This window comes from Lactuca sativa, chromosome 5 (assembly GCF_002870075.4).
Source record: "Lactuca sativa cultivar Salinas chromosome 5, Lsat_Salinas_v11, whole genome shotgun sequence".
NCBI lineage: Eukaryota > Viridiplantae > Streptophyta > Magnoliopsida > Asterales > Asteraceae > Lactuca > Lactuca sativa.
In genome coordinates this window covers 352,824,283-352,843,657 of record NC_056627.2, presented here as the reverse complement: position 1 = coordinate 352,843,657, position 19,375 = coordinate 352,824,283, and the positions used below count along the sequence as shown (strand labels likewise).

Genomic DNA, 19,375 nt, shown 5'->3' with positions numbered 1-19,375 from the left:
GGAAAGTAATGAAACCGGTAAACCGGAAAAAAATGGTCAAATCGCCATTTTTACCGGTAATTCATACTTTTTCGTAAACAAATTTTAGTTTGGGACTTTTTCGTAAATTAGGATAAAATTTTAAGACTTTTCTGAAGATTTCCTTTCTAAAAAAACATAAAACAGCCTATTACAATTCGTTAACCTCATGTAATAAATTTTTGTAGTATAATGGTTGACGCTTCCATTTTTCTTTTACATTTCCTCTATGAATGTAATAACCACTTCAAAACCCTAGAACACATTACAGTTCTTTTTCTTTGAACTTAGATTCTATTTGAAAAAAAAAATTGTTGCTTATCAATCAATTGTATATGAAAAATGTACATGTGGTAAAAGCAATACTAACTTTGTTTCAGTTATGGTGAACATCTCTTGTATTCCTCTTTGGTTACCCTACTTGTATATTAAACTTTTTGTATTCTCAAAGATGAACTTAGAAAGTCCCATAAAATGAAAAACCCCATTTCACAATTTTTGTCATAATTAAAACTTAAAGTAGCAAGTTTTGCCACTCAACTGTACAATCAGAAAAGCCAAATGTACCTCTCTCCCAATACTACTAGCAATCCCAAAAAGACCAGGGTTTGGTTTTAAAGCTGTACAATAGATCAATTGTTTAACCCCCTCTCTATTTACCACCAACCCCCAAATACCATATCATATATCATCATATCTTATCTATGCAAAGAGACATTAAGTTTCAGTCCATCTTATATGCCCAACCATGTTTTTCCAAAAACGCCCCTACCGCTTCCTTTATCGCCAAATTTTGAACCAATTGTGATGGGAAAAGGGTTTCCCGTGTAATCGGATCAAACTTCCCCACCTAACTCAAAATCAAATCAACCCATTTTTAGGTAAATATCTAAAAGTAAAGCAATAGCTGATTTTGGTCCCATGTTTCAAGCAGCATGACTCGTTTTTGGACCAAAATTGCAGAAATCAGCATACTCAGGGACCAAAAATGTAACTTACTGAAATACCTTTTCTAGATGATCGAGAATGACAGCCCTTTCGTAGGTTAAACCACTTGGAGTGATGACAGGATCACGGAATATATCAAGCGTGATTTTGCAGCAAAGATAGTCCGGAACCTGAAATTACAAATTTGCCCTCGTTTATTTATTTATTTTTTTTAAAATATTATGTATAGAGCACCGACCTCAGTTGGGATGTCGGCTTCTGCAGCTTTGGCGAATACTAATTTAAGATCCGCTAACTGTTGTGAAGTAGAGTCAGCCGCATCTTCATGCACGTGTTTTTCTCTAAGTGCTATCTCACATGAGTCTCTGTGCCACATAAAAAATATATATTTTTTAAAAAAGAAAATTCAAAAGATTAAGTTAACATCAAAAATGAAACATACTGGAGATTTTGCAATTCCCATGATCGCTTGGTGGAATCACGTTCCCATTCCTGATACTTTGCTTTTGCTAATTCCTGCCATATCTCCTCCACCATATAGCTATTAGGGTGTGCACCTCTCCCATGATCCAAAGCCTGCATGGTGATACTGTTAATAGTGTCTAAAGGGTTTGTTTGATGTGCCTTTTACTAGTCTTGTTGGATCTGACTCAGTCAGATTCAGACTGTTTGATACCACAATTAGAAGCCTGTCTCTGATTCGGTCCTATAACCTCTTATATGCCTCTTACTGAGTTTAGTAATAAGTTGGGTCTGACTCAATCAACAACTATCATACAGCTCCTTAACGGGTGTTTCTTTTTTTACTTAATAAAGAAAAGAATAAAAACGATTTAATGTGATACCCTTTCCAATGATTTTATTCCTTCAGCGTATTTTTCCCTTTGTAGCAATGCAAGTCCTAGCATGTAATGACCCTGCAGTCTCACAAGTGTTTCATTTTGTTAACAAAACATTTTACATGCAAGTAAAAAGATATTATTTTTAATCTTTTATGGTAAACTTTTATAGAATGCTGGTAAGATGACACACAAAAGGCAATCTAATGAATAGTTATCAATTTATCATTAATGTCTACTCCGATAATATAGATCATTGTACTCCCCCTATTCCTTAAAAGCATGTCCTTAGGTTTCACTGTTTTCCTATTTTTGTTCGTTATCAAGCGTATATTAATTGATGTTTCAATCACAGCATATTGCATAATAAACAGATACTTGTTTCTAGAAATATTTTGATAGGGGGGAACTTTTGTTGTTGAAGTGAAATGGTAATACCATTGTTGGGAGATAGAAATGTGACTAAAGAGCCTAGAAAAGAACAAGATGGAGCTCAATCTACTTAGGAGCAACTTCAATTCATGCATACTAATTTCTACATAAAGGTAAAAAAACAATGTTTCCTTATGTTATCATTTTTTTTGTTTTTTGTTAAATACATTTCTCTGATAGAATTATTAATGTTGATCTTTCTCCATGTATGTTGGCTTGTTTAAGGCGATGGATAAAACAGACACACGATATAAAGGGTTTGCATGTATAGATTTAATAAAAGGAATTGGCTGCCTGCAATCTTCAAATGAGATGTCAGCAACAAAAAATGAAGGGTTATAAAACTGAAAAAGAAAAGAAACAGTAAGCAAGTGATTAGTGTATTATGTATATGTGCATGAAAAAGAAATCTCAAGTCTAGACCTTGACAGATTTATGATCAAGCTGAACAGCCTTCAGACAGTCCTCTTCAACTCTTGCCCAATCACTATACACAAGAAACGTAATACACAAATACAAAATTAGTCATTATTGGAAATTTACAGCAAACCCTAGCACTCCCTCCCAAAATGAAGTTGTATTTTGATTGTTGATGTCAAACGTGGTCATCATCAACTCCAAAACTGACATGACTTCTATACTTTGAGTAGCAATATTCATTTCAATTTACATTTACGAAGTATAGGTTTGACTGCGTGACTGTTTCTTACTAACAAATCCTAAATGACACATAAAAACCTCTTTATGAAGAAAGTATATGGGATACATACTTGCGCTTGCGATGGCATAAAGCCCGATTGGTCCAATAAACCGGAACATCAGGGCACAAAGTGATCGCCTGGAAATTTGAAAAACAAAGGAAGAAAGCAGCATTTCATCAAACAGATTACGATCATAAAATGATCGGGTTTAAAACAAATCCAATTGTGAGAATACCTCGGTATAAGCATCGATGGCGGCTCCCAACCGATTCTTCTTGAAATAGAGGTTTCCATCTTGCTTAAGTTGTTCTGCTTGCACGGCCGCCGAACTCACGCCCTTCGCCATTACCGATCCTTCTGTGAGTGTAATTTTCTCTCCCTCCAAATCCTTGAGTAAAGAAACGGATCGTGAAGGGCGAGAAGAGAGAGCGAGAGAAAAACGTTGGCGACGGCGGGAGCGGAAACTAATATCGGAGGCGAGGATGGTTCTAGATCACCGTCGAATATGACTGGTCCGTCAACGATTGTGTGTGATTAGGTATGAAAAGGGTGTTTGGGAATTGGGATTGCATTTTGAAAGTTTCTGAAAATTACGATCATGGTTAACATTTTAAATCCAAGATTTTTAAATTAAAACATTTTTTTTAAGTTTTATATTTTTATCATTTAGTTATTTATCGATTAGTTTTTGGTTTTTCATAATTTCCTTTTAAAAAAATCATTTTGTTAATGGTTTAAAAGTTAGTATTACGAAATTAACGTTTGAAACCTTCGAAACAAATTCTCTATCGTAGTATTCCGATATTAATAAAGAAATCAATTTTTAATTTTATTTTTCCTATTTAACAAACCTTTTTATCTGGCCTAACTTTTTTACTTGTAATTTTTACATTTTTTATGTTGTTGGTTATAATGTTCTTAATAGGTTTTATTATTAAAATCTTAAAAAATATATATTATTAAAAAATCAAGAATGCAAACACTAAAACTAAAACAATATTAAAACTTCTAAATAAAATTTAAAATATAATTATTATCATTTTCATTTTAATGTAAACTATATGACAAAATTTATAAATATTTAATAATTAAGAAAATAAAATAAAGTTAGTAAATAGATTTTAAAAATAAAATAAAGTTATTTTAATAAAAAATAAATAAAGTAAAAAACCAATAATCAAGAGGTTTTTTGTAACTTCAAAAATCAATACATAAAATATGATATGTCGAATCTTCAAATTAGTTAAAATATCATCGGTTATTAAGTTTGGTCTGCTAAAAGTAAATATATCTGGAATCGAATATCACTTGTAACCATGAATAATTTAAATATAATAATTTATTATAAGATATTCTAGTTTGTGATATATCTGGATCTCTAGATAAAATTTAAAAAGAAAAAAATCTTTTATTAACCTTACATGTACACAGTTACATTACATGTTCTTAAGTTTTATTGTAACTACTTATTAAGACTTATCATCTTTAATATGCATGTATACAAATGAGAGTATCGAGAGTGTGGTAGATTTGAGTGACAAGAAGAGATATATAGAGGCGAGTATGTACCTTGATTGTAGTAGGAACAACACAGTCACTATTGTTGTCGTTAAATCACTTTGACGACTCCACAAGGAAAGAGAGCAAGAAGTTGGTGAAGAGGACTGAACCCAACAAGAAGGGAGCAAGAAGCCCAATGAATTGCATAGCAGTGAAAGATTTATATTTTCGAATTTGGGAAAATCTAGTTGGGATCTTCTAGTTTTCAATAGGATTGAGAATTCCGATAAGTTGCATGGCGACGCCATTAACATTTAGGGTTTCCGACTATTTTGAAGATTTAAGTTAATAGTTATCTTTTTTTGTATTTGTATAGAGTTATTTATTACTTAGGTTTTCATGTTAATTTAGTTTTCAACTAGGCGAATCCATACACATTGCGTGAGAATATAATTATATAGTTAAAATTATAACTTTTATCAAATTATTATTTAATATTTTTCTACGTTGAAACCTAATGTTATATATAAAGCAAGTCTATTGTTAACCTATTAGTTTTATTAAACATTATAGTTTTAACTTTTAAATCATTATGACGTATACCACTATTTGATAATTTTATAAACAGTTTAAAATTATGTAAATTATATATTGTGACAACCGTCAAATTCGGGTCAAAGTAAAAGTCAAATAAAGGCCAACGATTCGAAAACAGTAAGTATGATATGTACTTGTTTAGTAGAATTTACTCCATGTTCACTAATGTACAAACATCTTATATCAATACAAAGTATCACTCGAAAATTTCATATATTCAAAAATTCTAAACCCTAGTAGGGTAAGTGACTGGAAAGACTCGAATATTAACGATCATAATGGGGAGTGCAAACCCCGCAATACAAGGTTGAACAATATTAACGATCATAATGGGGAGTGCAAACCCCGCAATACAAGGTTGAACAATATTAACGATCATAAACAAAGTCTCTTTAAATCTCTTAACTTTTTATGAAACACTGGGGCACCCAACCCCTGTAGCGTAGTCAAAAATTACTCGAGACAGGAAGATTTCACGAGAAGCAGCAAAAGGAACCGAAACCACCTATGGACCGAGCCTACCTTCGGTCCAGAGTCACTTTCAGCCCAAGACCTCTTTCGGTCCAGACTACTGCGGTTCGACACCACTTTCAGTCCTGCACTTACTTTCGGTCCGAGGCCATGTTTGATTCATCTCACTGTGGCACGGCCCGGACTACTCTCGGTTCCAAATTACCTTCGGGTTATCTCTACTCACAGTTCAAACCACTTTCGATCTGAGGTCTCATGAACCGAGACCTCACACAAAATTTCCCCTCAACCTCACAACTCAAACCAAGGTAAAAAACCCAAAAGGGACCCTCTTGGTTCGGATCCCTCTAAGTCCAGAACATGACCCTCTAAAATCTACCGAACAATCTCTGCATACTCCGGAACACCTTTTTTTTTAAACTCATCATCCGGACCCAACTCGCCTCGAAAGGATCCGCACCAGACGAGTTTCGCGGCCTCGGAAGACCAAGGCCACTCTGGGAGTTGATAACCCCGCACCTCCACTCCGGAACCATGGATGGCTCCGGACGGATGAATCCCAACTCCGGACGGGCTCTCCTGACTCCGAGCACCTTATCTCATCACCAATCTCGAAGAGTTAAGACACGATTATGATGTCTAAGACTCATTATTTTAATCATATTTTGGGGAATTTCTCGCTGTAAACCATATCTTTTGTGCAAGATATTCTTCAGGGTTGGTTGACTTTTCCACAAAGTTATGACACAGCCCATTCCCCATAACCACTTTATGACTACTTTATGGCACTATTCCCATTGTACCTAATTTTATCAATATCTTTCTCCCAACACTCCATCAGATTTCCCTGCCCCAAATCCACTCATTATATCCTTACTCCTCACTTATAAAACCCCACTCATATCCCCCAAAGGCACACTTTTTCCTTACCATTTCTCTCCGGAACTTGAAGATCTCCAAGAAGTTCTCAACTCTCACTTCACTCTTGGTAAGTTCATAATTATCACCCTTGAATATTCTACCCTCTTTCACACAAATCTCGGATTTCTTATACAAATATCGTCATATTTGTTCTTAGGATCTTCAAATCCTCAAGCATCCTCTAAGTGTTCTTGACTTGGAAACCTCTTTTCTTTAACCATCCATCTCACGGAATCACTCAAGATGAGTTTCATACCGCTATATTTTCACATTTTACTCAAGTTTTAAGGGGGAGAATACAAGTTCAACACTAAAATGCATTTTAACTCAACCAACAGCCTTCAACAGAAAAGTTGGGCCTCATTCACGGACTGTTTTGAACATCTTAAACTTTTTATTTTTCAAAACTATACAAGATGCAAATAAATCAGGTTAATACCTTTCTAATGACTACTTTCACATCCTCATATGATTTTTCTACAATTTATGGTGATTTTTACAAAACTACCTATCATTTCGGAAACGAACTCGGACCAATCTGTGAATATGGGAATTTTCGAACTAGTTAGAGACCACTAAAAATCATAATAAAAATTATGAATAAACTAGACACATTTCCTGAACTCTCAAAGTTTACGGAATCAGATTTCGACTTCATATGATTTTTCTGTAATTTTCTAAAAACAGTACAGAAAAGTTAGAACTGGTTAAACAGTTTTCAATTTATTAACACTTTGTAACATGTTGAGCAAAGTGTATAGCAATAAAATTTCTATGTGTTGAATGTATTTCTTGTTAGTTTAATATCACAAACAGAAATAGTCATTCATGATAGATTTTCATTCACTACAACCATGTATAATAAACTATAATAGGTATAGTTTATGGTTCCTTACACTACAAATACACTACAAAAAGGGGTTCAGTTACACTACAAAAAATGTTTTTCATTCACTCTACATGTAAAGTCATTAACATAAATTGTGAGACACTACTTCATTGTACTCTTAGAGTACGGGTTAAAATTCTTGTAAGTTATAACCAGAGCCTCTTGTTCTTGTAGGGAGAGCGTGATAGTTGTATATAAATCTATATTGGGATTGACAACCCACACCCAAACTGGTTGCAACAGCTCGGCCGGTAGGTCAGGGGTGACAAATGTCATAACATTTCGACGCTTGAAGAACGTCACAGCAGGTCTGTTATGTCATAGTATGGTTGTAACGACTCACATAGGGAGATAATGACATATATAGTTTACGGGACTTCTTATATTAAGAAGGGTTTTATTTATTTAAAATTTTCATGTATCATCATAAGTATGGAAAATACTTGTACATTTCAGTCTTTAGGTCTTAAGGCTACAAAACATTTTATAAGGAAAATATTGGATTTTTTCTTGAACAAACACTACATTTCCAAATAACAGATTTCAACTCTTCATACAAAAGCTTATGAAATCACCAACTTAATTGTTGACACTCTTTCAAAATTACTTGTATTCTCAAGTAATCAATAAAAACAGGTAACTACCAGCTTTTGAGGGTGGAACGCTACGGCGCCAGACAAAACATTTTATCATTATAATGTAATCGATTTTGAAACATGTAACTCATGAAACTATGTAACTTTCTCGATTATATTTATAATGGTTGTATTTACTTTGAGAACTATTATACTCATTGTTGTGATACTATACATGAAGTCCTCCACCCCCAGACGTTTCCACCATCCTTGGTTTGGGGATGTGACATATATCAAACGTATAATGGTCTATATATAATGAATAACACAAATGTATGAAAAAATAAGAACTACAACTTTTAGTAACATAAAAAAATACTAAAACATTCATTATAACATTTATATTAAAAAAGGTCTATATACAATGAATAACAAAAAGTATGAAAAATAAAAATTACAACTTTTAATAACATAAGAACACAAAAATTGTTGGAAAGTGTGTCCAAGGTCATTAACTCTTAGTGATATTTTAATAATAACGGAATCCTCTTGAGTTGCCCTCAAGACTCAAATTAAGTAGAATTAATAAAAGAGGAATTGGTTTACTAATTATTATGGTCTGATAATTAATTATAAACTAATTGGAAAATAATTTGCAAATTAATTAACAGTTTAATTAATAGAAGGGTTGAATATCAATTAATCAATAGTTGATTAATCATGAATATTCCAGAACCCTAGGAAGAAGGGTGGTGGACGGAAATTCCTGTTGGATAAGGGGAATTTTGTTCTTAGGGTTATCCATCCCACATGGGCTTGAGGATAAAACCCTAGAAGGTATCCAAGACTATAAATAGGGTATTAGAGATTCATTCTTCCTTGCTCATTCTTTGGCTTGATTTTTCGCCACTTCTTTCTCCCTCCTTGTTGAAGAACTCTCCTTATAGTTCATCCCCTCCTATTTATTTTTTATTTTACTCTTTTGAGTTCATTGGGTGTGAACCAAGGAGAGGAATTTTGGTTTGGGTCCTCATCATACAAACAAAGGTGGCACGTACGAGGAGTCAAGTGCGAAGATATGTGGCTGCAAAAGAGGTATGCGGTTCTTCCTTGTATTTTTGGTTTTCTAGGGTAGATGTAATTAGTATGAAACCATAGATCCATAGGTTGCATGTACACTTAGGTATATCGTAGTTTTGATTTTTCCGCTACCTAGTTTAGAATGTATTTGATGCGTAGAAAAACCTAACAGTGGTATCATAGTTATTTGTTCATGATTACATTCACCATAGATCCATATTTTCTAAATACTTGTTTGAAATAAAATGAAAGAAACATGATTGAAAATTTTGTAATTGATAAAACCTTTAATCGCAGCTCATGACGTGAGAGCTTGTTGCTCACGACATGAGCTTGCCGGATTAGGGTTTCCCTAATTTTTCATTTTTCAAATTTGAAGGTTTGTTAAATATGGAAAATGTCAAATTTAAAATATTTTAAATTTGGAAAATTGATCAATATTATTTAAATATGATTATTTGAATTTGAATATTTATTTGTTATTTAAATAGTGAATTTAAATATTTAATATTATTTATAATACAGATTTATAAATTTGAATATTAACCCTTCGTGTTTTATTAATTATTAAATTGCGTCATCGCAATTAATTGGAATTAATATTAGACAACTAAATTTAAAGAGATTTAAATTTAACCTTTATATATATATTAGAATTGTATCTACTATATGTAAAAGAAAGTTACAACTAGCGTCATCGCATGATTTAAATATTGACATTGTCAGTCTTACCATGACTAGGCTCACCCATTTCTGATGTAGGGGTTTAAGGAGGTCTCTTTGATTTCTAATGAGGTAGGTGTTAATATGTTTCGCGCTTACCACCCTCACCGCCCTATTGCATTTTGAGAGTGGAGTTACCGAAAGGGTTTGATAGTGGTAATGGTCGATCTAAAAGTATTCCAACTACAAGTATAAAACAAAAATCCCGTTTTATTTAATTAAAAGTGAATCTTATGTTATCTATAAAAATTTCACATTTTCTTTATAACTTGTTGGTGGAGCTCGTGTGGTTAACCGACACATAAATTTGAGAGTATAAGTAGAGAATGATGTGAGACTCATGAATCTCAAGTGTAACTTGAGTTGGGGACCATGCAATTTTGTATGGGTGATTCACCATCTGTTCAATGATCCGCGTCATCCCCATTATTGAATTTGAGATGAATATAATCTGAGATTAACATGTCATTGATAGTGAATGAATCTCAAAGATCTAGGAATTTCGTAGTGATCGAAATTGACAAAGAGCTTTGTTTACCTAAATAACTTTATGGTGTGTTTACAGCATCTCTTTACATATCATGAAGCCAAATATGGATCCTAGCCTTAATTTAATAATTTGATTTAGGGTGATTATTTATTAAGGATTTTATATATTGAAATAATTGGAATCTTATCTTTTGTAGATCTCAATCCCAATCAACAACAACAACAATCCTCCTCTTCCTCCTCCTCCTCCATCAACTCAAAACGCAAGCTTCTTCGCACTGTCATTTCTTAACAAGGAAAGACTCAATGAGGATGGATTCAACTACCTTGATTGGATCAGAACCTTAAGGTTCACGTTGAGATATGAGAACAAAGAGTATGTTCTCGATGATGATGTTCCTGAACTTGGAGAGAATGCTACCCCAAATGAAGTTACTACCTAAAACAAGCATTATGATGAATCGACCAAAGTGTCTTGCCTTATGTTAGCGACCATGGCTTCTGGTCTCTAGAAGAACTTTGAAAATTGGGACACCTTTGAAATAAATTAATAGCTAGAAGAAATGTTCCCGTAGCAAGTTAGGCAGGAACAATTAGAGATTGTAAAGTCCATCATGGCATGTAAATAACAAGAGGGAGCATCTATATGTGTGCACCTCCAAAAGATGAAGTCATACATAGACAAACTTAGGAATCTAGGTGTCAAGCTGCCTAACGAGTTGACCGTTGACATGGTCTTGAACTCGCTTAGTAGTTTATATTCGTAGATCATCTTGAACTTCAATATGAACATGAACAACCTCGATAAGACCTTGATGGAGTTGCATGGCATGCCTAAGACAGCTGAGACGATCATGAAGAAACCCAACAACTCTAACCCTACTGCTCCAGTCTTGGCCACTAATCGTGGTTCTGCTAAATGGAAAGGGGTTTCTCATCCCAAATGAGAGGTAAAGGGCAAGGTCGGATAACCTGACCAAGGTCCTAAGAGAAATGTCCAAGCTGAGATAGCTTCTTCTGTTGATCCAAATGAGGCTACTGCCAGTCAAAGGGATATTGGAAGCATAGTTGCCCTAAATACCTGGAAGACCTTAAGAAGGGCAAAGTCAAGGTGGCTCTAAAACCTACAAGGGATGTTTATGGTCTCCAAAATTCATAAAAAACTTATAGCATAAGTTAGGGTTGAGAGCCAAAATGTTAAATATATAGTTTCCAAAAATCACCTCCCACGTCGTGGCAAATAGGCTCCATGGCGTGGCGACTGCTTAAAACGCGTATCCAACAAGGCATCTTCAGATCGTGAAAAACTAACATGTCATGGTGTGGCTTGGGATCTCCACGTCGTGGTCTTCAAATTTCTAGATATCTTTTGACTCCAATTGACTTGGTCAAAAATTCCAGCTTCCTGCTCCGCAATTGTTTCCTTTTCATCCCGAGCATGTCTTCACTGCTAAAAACATTTTTTAAACATATTAAGTACCTTTTGTCCTATAATGAGCATAATTGTAGCTAAAAGTATTAAGAAAAGGCGCATAGTATATGATTAAATATGCACATATCAACCTTCAGCTCTGATATCATTTTGCCACCCCCAACCTCGGCCGACGGCGGAAGCGTCGAGGGTTGACGGTGGTACATAGATTACCCAAATCACAAAGCATAAACTATAAATACATTTTATTAATAATTGATGTCAATTACAAAAACCTAGGTATCTTCACACGGCTTGTCCTTCCTTGTGTTGATCTCTTCTTCTTCCTATGAATACATACAATTTTGAAAACGTCAACTTGATGTTGGCGAGTTCACAAGTTTAATAGATATTGATAAAACTCTTTTTGAAAACTTTTTAGGATCTTGATTTATGAATAAGAGTATTTTCATTTATCAATTCCTAGGTTTTCCATTTCATCGCTTCAAAATCCTTTTATTTCTTAAAGCTTATCTTTTAGGATGTATAATCAATCCTAATATTCTATATTTTTCTTCTTTCCCTTTTAGGATATTTTACCAACCGTAATGTGTTTTAATATACTTCTAGGATGTTTACCAATCCTAACTGATTAATATATTTCTAGGATGTTTTATCAATCCTAACTTATTATAATATATATTTTTAGGGTATTTTACCGATCCTAATTTATTATAATATATACTATTCGAAGGCGTCCCTCTAGGTAGTTGATTTATTAAGGCTTTCATATTAGTATTACCATGAGCCCCTGTAATCGATGTTGTGGACTAATAATCTCCCCGCATGAAGCCTCATCGGATGTCGGATAATACTTGTACATAAAGAAAGTTATCCTGTCAGGATTGTAGCTAGCAATTGTAGGTGGGGGTGTCAACCCCGTATAGATCTATACATATGTTTCTGGCTCTCATAAGATTAACGATTATAGGTTCCGGGTAGCAAAATTTAATCAGTCTAAGGATGAATAATAAAGCTTACTAACACATTTTACTAACCTTATGTGTTTTATCTTTTAACCTTTTTACATAATAATTTCCGTTTTCCATAATTATCACTATATATATATATATATATATATATATATATATATATATATATATTATAATTATTTATTTGTATACTTCATAATTATTTCCGTATATATCTATTCTTTTACCATATATAATATATACAATAATTATCTTTGATTTGAAAACAGGATATTCGGGCAGCGTAACAATTAGGTACAACGCATATCCATATATTTGGCCATCATTACTTCTAGGTATTAAGTTATCCTAGGAACTTGGCCAACATCACATCTAGGTATAATCTTTTCTTAGAATATCGGAAATCATAACTCTTAGACATAATATCATAACTTACAACTAAATATAGTATCTATGAGCATATTATCCTAAGACTTTATGTTTTTATATAAACTACTAATATATATGAAAATATATTCTAATAAAGGATTTGATAAGTATCTATTCCCCACTTAAAACCTTTATAATAGTAAAATGGGGTCGTGAACTCTCCCAACTAACATGATCAGAGGTATCCTTGCTACTGCATCCGAAGCTTCACTCTATTAGGAAAATTTCCAAGATAGGTCAAGAGAAAGAGAGAGAGATCTTTGAGTTTTTGGGTGTGGAGAATTTAGAAAGTGAGCACTTTTAATTATAGTGCATATGCGTGCGGTGCACCTTGTGCGCATCGTACGCATGACTCGTGGCTCCATCCAAAGCTTTCCACGTGTCACACTTCTGGTGGTCTACATTTCTCTAATCTCAACGAATGTGGGTTTCAGACGTGCGCATCATGCATGGCGCGCACTTCGCGTGCATCGCTAAATTTTCTATAAAAGTTCATATCTTCCTTATATGAATTTTGTTTCCGACCTTCTTTATATATTTGTGTAGCTATCCACTAGTACTACAACTTTCATTAAGGTTGTGTTGGCAAAATTTAACTTTCATTAAGTTTGTGTTGGCAAATTTTAACTTTCATTATTAACCCGCATTTTATTTTTCCAAAAATCATATCTTCTTTATACGGATTTTGTTTTTGGCCTTCTTTATTTCAAAGTTCTTATCTCTCATAGTACTCTAATTTTTTAATGACTTTAGCCAAAACTTAACCAAATCTGTCGTAATTTTGACGTTAATAATGTTAGTTGCGCGATTAATTTTTCTTTTTACAAAAATTATAACAACTCATATCGAAGCCAAATTTGTATAGCATTTATATCCTTGAAACTGTGGTGTTGTGTACTTTCCGAATACACTAACCGTAATTAATAAATGTACAACTTTTGGCCACTCATTTTTTAGCCTACTATTCGTATTCTTCTACTAAGCAAGAGTATACTTGATCATATTTTTCTTTAATATGAATCATTCCTTTTTAAAAACTTTGTTGCTCTAATTGTTTATGTTAGTTCCTAACGATGACCTTTGACGAATTTTCTTTGTTGTTACAAGATGATTCGGTTGTAGTACCGTAGGACGACATTAGGTGGACGAACGTCTGAATTATGTGGAGAGACCAATTGCGATCTTAGATAGGAAGATAAAGATCTTGCGCAACAAGGTGGTAAGCCTAGTGAAGGTGTAGGGGCAGCACCAGAAGGGTTCTGAATGGACTTAGGAACCCGAGGAGGAGATGCACGAGCATTACCCAGAGCCTTTTGTCGCGATGGATTTTGGGGTTGAAATATGATTCAAGTGGGGGAAAGCTGTAACATCGTTAATCCTGGTATGTAATTTCCTTGACCTTATTTTGAATAATTCATTGAAAACCTGAAGAAGCTGGATTTAATTGTAGGAAACACAATGCGCTCAGGTCCATGGGCTGAACGTCTTTTTCGGATTTTGGAGGCTATTTAAGCACCCTTAACCCTTAGGGTTTTCTCATCTCCGACCTCTATCACCCTTTACAATATTCTCAGAAATCCTAGCCCCCATTTCATAGATTTTGTGACATCCCCAATTTCTCGGCCAGAAAAGACCGATTTGTTTATGCTTTGTTTTATAAATCAGAGTGATCGTTTAAAGAAAACGGTTGCGGAATTTGTTCCCAAAATAAAATATGATAACCATTTTATCAAAACATTTCTCGAAAAGAATGTATTTTCATTAAATAATAAAACCTCGGGATGTCATGTTCGTTACAGACCAAAAGCATAAACAATATAAAATAGACCTTACAATAGTTATTCAACTACTGATCTATAATCCAAAATCTCTCGTCAAGTCCGCCGACTTATATTCTTGTGTCATTACCTGTAATGAAAAGAAAACTGAGTGGGTCAGGCTTGGGAGCCTGGTGAGCATATAGGGTTTTCAACCCACAATAATACATTTATTATATTCAATTATCAAACAATCAACCCAAATACCCATCCCCATTATCTTCTTAAGGTTTTACCCTAAGAATCCACTATCCTTCATTCATTCATTCCTAAGGATTTACCTAAGGAATTGGCACGAAGTCCATTGCTGCCAAAGTTTATAGATCAGGTACTAAATCCATAGTTATCAGACGCTAACTCCATAGTCGTCGGGGTTTACTCAAGCGGCGCTAACTCCATAGTCACCAAGGTTCACTTAACAGGCACGAAGTCACATCGTCACCAAGGTTTACTCAATAGGCGCTAACTCCATAGTCACCAAGGTTCACTTAACAAGCGCTAACTCCATAGTCGCCAAGGTTTACTCAACAAGCGCTAACTCCATAGTCGCCAAGGTTCATCAAATAGGCACGAAGTCACATCATCGCCAAGGTTTATACAATAGGCGCTAACTCCATAGTCACCAAGGTTTATCTAATAATAGGCGCTAACTCCATAGTCACCAAGGTTTATCTAACAGCAGGCGCTAACTCCATAGTCACCAACTATCCCATCTACCCATGTTCTACCCAACAATTTTTGTAGATATAAACAGTTATACAGTTTAAATCATTTGACACCTGTATAAAACTCCAAATTCCATGCCCATCTCAAATAGACAAATAACATATAAACACATAGCACGTATTTCATAGCAAATACTTCATATTTATGTGTTAGAAGAAAGTAACTACACACTCGCGCATATAAACAACAATATACTTAATACACTCAAACCATACTTGTATTATTATCGTGTTTATGAAAGGACAGCACTACGACTTGCAGAAGTAGTAATCCACAGCAGATCTGGAAGATCTCCACAAAAATCGAACTTCTCGCGGGCAGAGCTTCGGCTCGGGAACCGCACTTCTCGGGATCTTCGGGATCTCGGGACTTGCCTCGGGGCTAGAGAATAATATCGGGGCTTCGGGGTATTTCTGGCACGCAAAACGATGCAAAACGGGAGAGAGAAGAGAAGAAATTGGCAACCCTAAACGGCTGGCCCTTCAAATCTATTTATAGGGCAAATTTGGCCCTTGCCACGTCGTGGCAACCTTGTTCCACGTCGTGGGTTTGGTCGTCACTGCATGCGTCATCCCAAGTTGCATCTGGGGGCCTCCCGGAGGTGTCAAGACACTTGCCACGTCGTGGCAACCTTGTTCCACGTCGTGGGCTCTGACAGTTTTGGGGTTTCGCGCCCCGAACTTCAGAAATTCATAACTTTCGCATACGAACTCCGTTTTCGACGTTCTTTATATCGACGCGAAGGTGAGATTATGATCTACAACTCTCGTTTAGACTCCATTGGCTAATTTTATGAAAGGTAGTATACACTCACTTGATCAGAAGATGATCGGACAGCACTACGACTTGCAGAAGTAGAAATCCACAGCAGATCTGGAAGATCTCCACAAAAATCGAACTTCTCGCGGGCAGAGCTTCGGCTCGGGAACCGCACTTCTCGGGATCTTCGGGATCTCGGGACTTGCCTCGGGGCTAGAGAATAATATCGGGGCTTCGGGGTATTTCTGGCACGCAAAACGATGCAAAACGGGAGAGAGAAGAGAAGAAATTGGCAACCCTAAACGGCTGGCCCTTCAAATCTATTTATAGGGCAAATTTGGCCCTTGCCACGTCGTGGCAACCTTGTTCCACGTCGTGGGCTTGGTCGTCACTGCATGCGCCATCCCAAGTTGCATCTGGGGGCCTCCCGGAGGTGTCAGGACACTTGCCACGTCGTGGCAACCGTGTTCCACGTCGTGGGCTCTGACAGTTTTGGGGTTTCGCGCTCCGAACTTCAGAAATTCATAACTTTCGCATACGAACTCCGTTTTCGACGTTCTTTATATCGACGCGAAGGTGAGATTATGATCTACAACTCTCGTTTAGACTCCATTGGCTAATTTTGACTTTATTTTTAATATATTATAAGTATATTACTTATATATTATCTTTAGTAGGCGGGGACAGGAAAACTCCGTTCGAAATTCATAACTCCTTCATCTGAACTCCGATTCCGTCCGTCTTTCCGTCGTTGCACTACTATCGATGAGATCTTCAATTCTCATTTAGATCACTAAGGATAGATATCTATCTACCTTAAATTCACTATTTACGTCGCGTTGGGTCGTGCTGGGTCGTGCCGGTTCTGTCGCGAAACATCGACAAGTCATAACTTCTTCGTTATAACTCGGATTTCGGCATTCCTTATATGCACGGAAACCTTGTGACATATACTACAACTTGGTTAAGATTAATCCTTCTAAATAATCTTCCATCAAAAAGTCATTTTTGATGCTTATCGTCTCTAAATTGACTAGCCCTGATCTACAGGCGTTACAGATTTGAGCCTCTCATGTATCCTCTCATCATCTTTAGTGTGTTTTTGGGTGTTTTAGTGTGACGATTCTTGAAAGTTTGTGCTTTGGATCTTGGAATCAAAGGATCTCAACCTTCTTCCACCTTTAGGCCCTTTGTAAGTTACAAAGATCCTTGCTTTTTAGCATTTCACCTTTGGGTTTATGAGATACGGATGTTTTAGTTCATGTGTTGGTGTTTTTGTCCCTCTAATGGTTTGATCTTGGGAATTTAGACAACTCCATGATCTTAAAACCCATCTAGATTTCAGATCTGACCTTATGGTAGAGTTTAGAGAGCATGCATAAGCTCTCTTCACTCCATGCATCATGAAAGTTGCGATTTTGGACCTTTGGGAAAGTAGGGTTTTAGATCTATTGGATTGAAGTGTCTGGATGGATAAAGTTGAAAACTTTATCCATTAAGACGCCGATTCATATCTGAAAGTTGGAAGGATTAACTTAATGGGTTAAGTGGTCTCTGAAGTGGGATGAATCATGAAAAGTGCGACGTTCATTGAGCACAACGCGTCTTTTTGACTTTTCTCAGGCACGTCTGTTTTCATGAGAAACGGCTGACTATTTTGTCATGCAGTTTGTGCGACACATTTTATAGGACGCGACGCGCCTGGTTAACCAATTGTTGACTTTTTTACTTTTTGTTTAAGTTTGACCTTGGATCAAACTTTATGATTTTATGTCATAAACTGAGAATTGACCTTTTATTAATGTATAAGTGGTTTGTGAGACTAACCTTCACATTTTGTTCTGCGAGCTGTAGTGTTGGCAGTTATCCACGAAGTGAGTCTTCTCACTATTCTATGTAGAATACTAAGTATGCTTGTATGTTAGACTCTCTTTATGACTTTTGCATGAAAAACTATGGGGGACCATATTAGGAAAGACTACAGGGGGACTGCAGCAACGAAAGTGATTATAAGATTATGGATGGACCATAACATTCACACGTTTGAAATATACCCTTAGGGTGGGGCCCACTGTTATATGTTACTTGTGATATTGGTATTCTAGGGAACTCACTAAGCTTTGTACTTACGATTTAAAGTTTAAACATTTCAGGTGCTTCTGGTAGCAAAGGAAAAAGTCCGGCCTGATTGCATCACATCCGCCAAAGATTCCACATTTTTTGTTTATTTATTTTAATATGATGACGATTGAAACTTCAAACTTATATTTTGATTGTCTTTTGAGAATAATGTTTGAATGATTGATATATTTAAAAATGAAAAATTCTCTATATTTTGGACTGTTACAGTAATAAATTATGTATTGAAATGATCAATGATGTTTGGATTGAAATTATTCAATAATATATAGATTCATGAATAATGATTCAATCCAATAAAAAGAAATGGTTCTACAAACAATCAAAACAAAAGTGTCAATATTAGGCCATCGAGTGTAGGGGACACGCCATGCAGCGTGGTTCCCATCCACCTCACCACCATCTTCTTCCACACCATTTTTGATGTACCTGCAACGATCACGACACCGCTCGGGTGGTGTGCACGATCGAGGTGAGCTTGCCAAGTGGCCACGAGAGCCGTGAATATATTGAAATGTCCTTACAATTTAAGTATTCTAGCAGTTCTTCGCACCAATCAAATAGTTTGATAAATACATACAATAAAGTACAAGCGTCTGCTTTAAATTTCCTAGGGTTGAAACTACAAGAAATAATGAAAGATGAAGCAATATAAAAAGTTGGATTAATATATACACATTCAATGCAAAACCAAAAATAATAATGATTCATATTCATACGAGGTAGAATATCAAAATAAAGAATCATAAAATATTCGGCGATCGACATAATGATTCATAATCATTACAATGATTAAAAAAATGATTCACTCTCTAAAATGTTGATTAAAAAATATATATACAAAAACATGGTTCATTTTTTATAATGTAACAAACAGCTTCATATGAACATAAATTCAAATACATCCTTCACCGATACA

General features: G+C 35.3%; 1 protein-coding gene across 1 annotated transcript; it reads right to left on the bottom strand.

Annotated features, from left to right (window-relative positions):
* Positions 1 to 493: 493 nt before the first annotated feature.
* LOC111900651 (E3 ubiquitin-protein ligase CHIP) lies at positions 494 to 3,516 on the bottom strand. Its single transcript, XM_023896534.3, has 8 exons — positions 3,174 to 3,516; positions 3,008 to 3,075; positions 2,661 to 2,724; positions 1,812 to 1,883; positions 1,409 to 1,542; positions 1,205 to 1,331; positions 1,026 to 1,136; positions 494 to 868 (listed from the first exon to the last, which is right to left on the bottom strand). The coding sequence occupies exons 1-8, from the start codon at positions 3,282 to 3,284 to the stop codon at positions 743 to 745; spliced, it is 813 nt and encodes a 270-aa protein (XP_023752302.1). The 5' UTR covers positions 3,285 to 3,516; the 3' UTR covers positions 494 to 742.
* Between the last annotated feature and the right edge of the window lie 15,859 nt (positions 3,517 to 19,375).

Excerpts from the sequence above, each read along its gene's own strand:
- LOC111900651 (XM_023896534.3), bottom strand. The coding sequence starts at position 3,284 with ATGGCGAAGGGCGTGAGTTCGGCGGCCGTGCAAGCAGAACAACTTAAG. Across the intron at positions 1,884-2,660 it reads TTGATCATAAATCTGTCAAG|GGTCATTACATGCTAGGACT; the intron begins GTCTAGACTTGA and ends GTGAGACTGCAG. Across the intron at positions 1,137-1,204 it reads AAGCCGACATCCCAACTGAG|GTTCCGGACTATCTTTGCTG; the intron begins GTCGGTGCTCTA and ends TTGTAATTTCAG.